At 48.3% G+C, this 4,881-nt stretch overlaps 1 protein-coding gene across 1 annotated transcript; it reads right to left on the bottom strand.

The window, feature by feature from the left end:
* Nucleotides 1-611: 611 nt before the first annotated feature.
* On the bottom strand, nucleotides 612-2,909 carry LOC146197892 (uncharacterized). Its single transcript, XM_084591823.1, has one exon. It carries the CDS (start codon nucleotides 2,907-2,909, stop codon nucleotides 1,338-1,340), a length of 1,572 nt encoding a protein of 523 aa, XP_084447949.1. The 3' UTR covers nucleotides 612-1,337.
* Between the last annotated feature and the right edge of the window lie 1,972 nt (nucleotides 2,910-4,881).

Raw genomic sequence — 4,881 nt, 5'->3', positions numbered from 1 at the left:
TTACCAACGACGAGACGCGAAATGCACTCGCGACTCACATATCACAAGGAGTTAAAAACACGATTGAGCGACTTCAGCGACTAAAGTAGTTTAAGGCGAAAGCCTGAGTGCCGCATTCTGCTACGCAACTGGCACTAATGAGTAATTAATAAATACAGCAATAAATAACACGAATAAGTAAATAATTAGCTATATGGTAATTAAGTTGGTAGCTAAATTATTTGCAATTAATTATAAAATACTGAAATATTTATTAGTCATCAATTCGTAATGAATTAATTAATTAGTCATTGCTCAGTGATTGACATATGACCATATAAGGCACACATTCGCACATACTGTGGTCGTGCTCTGTGATTGGTCGAGACTTCTATGACGTCATCCCGCCTCGGCCAATCTGAACGCCGCAAAAGCGGGACACATTTTGTCCACGACCGCATGAGCCATTAAAGCCTTTCACCTTAATATTGTGTCTAGGTGCGGCATCAGCGTGCGCGATCACTGGCATGGCCAGTGCTTCAACGGGCACTAGCGTATTCAGGCAACATAAAGTGATTACCTCGCATTGAATACAGACAAAGCAAAGTGTAGAAAAATGAGGTACTTACGATACAAAAACATCTTGACTGAAGTCGGAGGCTTCTCCTTTGCACATGCCGCCTTGCATTCCCTGCATGTTCTGGTTGCCCTATACGCGAGTCCACATCTACGCTGCACGATTATACAAACACAGAGCTGCCACAGTACGGCAGAGAACTGCTGGATATGTCGAGAGAGCGAAGCCGCAGCGATGCTCTCCGTAGGACTGAGTCAGTTCGTACATTTTTTTTTTCTGGGCCTCAGCGTTCCCAAAAACGGCAAAGTACTGCATAAACAAAGAATAAAAGAGGCAGCGCGACACGTCCTTCACAAAAGCGTTGCACGCGCCGTCGCGTTTGCATAAAATACCGCTCTCTGGGATGGGCGTTGGCACCGCGCACACTGGCGCGCGTCCGGAGAGAAGGACGAGGAAGCACAACTAAAGCGCAGTTCTTTGAGAGATATGTTGTGTTGTGCATCCCGCTGCGGCACGCGCCTTGAAGTCTTATCTTCTTTATTTTTCTTCACTCTATACTGGATCTGTGATCGTCTTCCAACAACGTATAGAAAGAGCCTATTGACCGTGCTATTCACGAATGCAAAAAGAATAAAGCGTTCTTGCGCACCGTAGCTGCAGCGCGTTACGACAGCTGTTGCTTCTGCTGCTAAGGAAAGACGACAGTCGTCATTCTGAAAGCGTCCACACACAGACGTGAGGGTGGATATGGACGTGTTGCTGTGACTTGTGTGCCGTCGCTCTAGATGTAAGCCAAGGGCGTCGGCCTGAACTTGCCGTTGTAAGTGACGTGCGCTGCCGGAGGCAGAGCCATTGCGCTCTCCGATTTGTGGAACTGTCCCATGTGCGGGTCGTGGAGGCTGGCGGTGTCCAGCTGCTTCTTGAGGACGCTGGACACCTTGCGCCGGTACCACAGCACGAGTGCCAGAACAATGATGGCGAATATAGCTGTGGTCGACAGACCCACGATCAAGATGTTCCGTCTCGTTCGGCCATCGCAGTCCAGATCGTAGTGCGACAGACCGCGCAACAGTTCCCGGCTCAGGTGAGCTGGACTGTGGCAGCGCACGTTGGTCCAGTTGCCCGTCTGGTCCAGAGAGCGCAGAAGGTCCCAAAGCCAGATTACGCTGCAGTTGCAAACTATGGGGTTGTCTCTAAGGTCGAAGGAAGCGAGCTGATTCCAGGGAAGGAGATCCGGGTGGAATGACTCAAAGCCATTGGCCCTGAGGCTAACCCTGGAGAGCTGACGCAAATTTGTGAAGGTTGCCGGAGACAGATAGCGAAGTCGCCGGTTCTCTTCGAGTACGACCAGCTCAAGTTGCGTGCACTGACTAAAGGCGCGCTCGTCGATGTGGTCCAGGAACTCAGCGCGCACGATGTAAAGACGCTTGAGGTTTTCGAGCGCCCGGAAGTTGTTCTCAGAGAGGCTTCTCACGCTGTTGCGACCGAAGTGAAGCTCTTCGAGTCTGTGCAGGTCAGACAGCGCGTCCGTCGGGAAAGCGACGAAGGCGTTGTCTTGAAGCCGCAAGGTAGCCAGAGAAACTAGGCTTGAAAAGGCTCCCGGCTCCAATATGGCGGTGGAACAGCGGTCCATGCTGAGCTCTCGCAGCCTCACCAGATGGCTGAAAGCATTGTCCACCACGGTGGGCATGCTATTCATTCCGAGATCGAGTGCCAGCAAGTGCGGTATGTGGTGGAAAGCAGGCGTGGGCACGTGGCTGAGCTTGTTATCCCTTAAGATGAGCGACTTGATCCTGTGTAGGCCGACGAAAGCGTCTGGATCTATCCTGGCGATGTGGTTGTGCGAGAGGTCGAGCCGTTCCAGGCTGCGCATGTCATGGAACGCTCTGGACGGCACGTAGGTCAGCGCGTTGCGTCTCAGCTGCAGCTCCAGGAGCGTCTGAAGACCCCGAAACGTGTTGGCCTCTAGTTCAGTGACCGCGTTGCTGTCTAGTAGAAGCACTTTGAGTTCGGCCAGCGGAAAGTTGTCCGCTCCTAGAGTTCGGAGCTGGTTGTAGGACACGTCAAGAAACTTGAGTTGCTGGTAGACGCTGAAGGCGGACATGATGTTGCGGATATTGTTGCGCGTCAGGTGGAGCTCGCGGATCTCGGGGTTTAAAGTAATTGGGATGACGTCGAGCGCGGCACCTGCACACTGCACTGTCAGTTTCTCATCGTTGCAGACGCAACGCATGGGACAGAAAGCTAGGGTAGGGCCGCCTAACGACAGTACTAGCAACAGCAGCCGCAGCACGGGTAGCTCTACTGCTGTCTGCCGCCGGCACCTGCTGGCTCTCCGCTGGTCCCTGGTCATGGTGCTGTTCCTTCTCACCGCCTGCAAGAACAAATGGGCTGGTAAGATTAACCTGTTACACAAACACCGTAGTTGCCTTCAATACGCTTACACACCCGAAGACATTTTTATGATGAAGGAGGCCTCTGAAAAATCGGCATGCAACTATCAAACAAGGTTCCTGGTTTGATGTCATGCTTCCATGCACGCGTTAGGGCTGCGAACTCTGTCTCTGTTCCAACTTAATGCATTATGAGGCTAGGTTCATACGCAAAAACATATGGTCCTATGTCGGTGAGAAGTACAAGTTGCTACCATTCAGGGTATATTTAATGGTACAAGGCTATTTTCAGCACAACACTCTGTTCTCTTACGTAGCTCTGTGCAACGTAGTAACAATATGAATACAAGCAAACAGAGGCAACAAAAAAAAATTCATCGAAGAATACGGACTACACTTCTTACTCATATATTGTATAGAGTTCGATCTTAAAACTTAGTCTTAGCTGAAAGTGTTTCTATTTTATTAATTTTAGGTTGCTGATGATCAGGATAGCATAAGCCGCCAGAAGGGCAGTTTTGGCAAAAAAAAAAAAAAAAACAACAACAACCGAAGCCTTAGTTCCAGTGCGCGGCTCCTCCGTGGCTTATTGCAAATCTCAAGGATACCATAGCCGGGTCTAGAGCACACTCAGGTGTCGAGGTCAGTTTGAAGGGAAGCTTTATATTCATGCCACACGCCCTGTGACAAGATGCGATGGCTAATGACTGTATGATACCGAGCATGCCGAGAGAATTATAGAGTCAAAAATTGAGAGAATATTTATTAGGCCGGTGCAAATTGAGTGAATGTGAACGAGAATCTCCACTGACAGCCACGAACGGGAACCTGCGACGCTGTCGCGTCATGCCCTTGAAGACAAAACGTAAGTGCCCCAACCTTCTTCCTTACACAAGGTGAGGTAGAAGACCCATTTTCCTAACATTGTTTTCCGGGAAAGCCCAGCACGAGGCCGGGGGCTTGCTTGCTATAATCTCGAAAATGACCGGAGAGCATTGCGTAGGCAAACATAAACGATATGCTAGGACAGCAGTCCGTCAGGGCGATTCACAGCAGCCTGAATTATAAAATTTTATATTTCTTTATTTATTGCCTACTGCAGACCCTTGGGTCCAAGCAGGGGGACATAGATGCATACAAAAAAGAGTAAACAAAAACAACAACAAAAGTGATACAAATTTATACTATTTTAGTCAACTGCATAGCCATCTGTAAAATATTGTTCCAGGCTGATGGTCCGAGAGGTAAAGGACAACATAAACGTGTCAGTTCGAGCATAATAGCCTGTCAGTAAGTCAGGAGGATGTCTTATGTGGCGTGTTATTGCAGGAGATGTACAAGGGGACTGGTTCACTGCAAGCTTGTTACTAATCAGGACAGAAATAAATTCAAACTTCAGCTGTTTGCTGCGGGATTCAAGTGTGGGAACAGAATTTTCTATCATTGTTTGTTGGCGACGGGCTAACTTGAGATCCAGTTGATCTGATGGTATCGGTATTTTTTGTATAAATATACCGTATATATATATATATATATATATATATATATATATATATATATATATATGAAAGAAAGCAGCCAACAGTCGGCGAGGCCAAGGAAAGCGTTGGGGATGGTACATTATGTCTATTTTTTTAATGTTTTACTTGGATAATCACATAAATTAGTAATGTAATCTGTTCAGGGGTAAGATAAATAAACACAAAGTAGAAGAAAAAACAACGTGCCGATGGTGGGATCCGAACCCCTTAATTGATCTGCTTGTAGCTTACGGGGGTCTCGGTTCTGGCAGTCTTGAAGCCATAGGTAGCGTAAGAGGGTTCTAGCACAGCTTTCGCCCTCGCTCTTGATCACGTTCTACGTGACGCTGGCGGTAAACAAAGGACGTTCCACGTCCGCCGCTATGGCTGAGGGTGGCGCTGGTGAACACTC

This window comes from Amblyomma maculatum, chromosome 2 (assembly GCF_055883805.1).
Source record: "Amblyomma maculatum isolate TAMU_Amacu chromosome 2, ASM5588380v1, whole genome shotgun sequence".
NCBI lineage: Eukaryota > Metazoa > Arthropoda > Arachnida > Ixodida > Ixodidae > Amblyomma > Amblyomma maculatum.
Note: the sequence above shows the minus strand (reverse complement) of the source record. Positions and strands in the feature narration are given on the sequence as shown.

What these genes read in the sequence shown, in the direction of transcription:
- LOC146197892 (XM_084591823.1), bottom strand. Translation starts at nt 2,909, where the DNA reads ATGACCAGGGACCAGCGGAGAGCCAGCAGGTGCCGGCGGCAGACAGCA.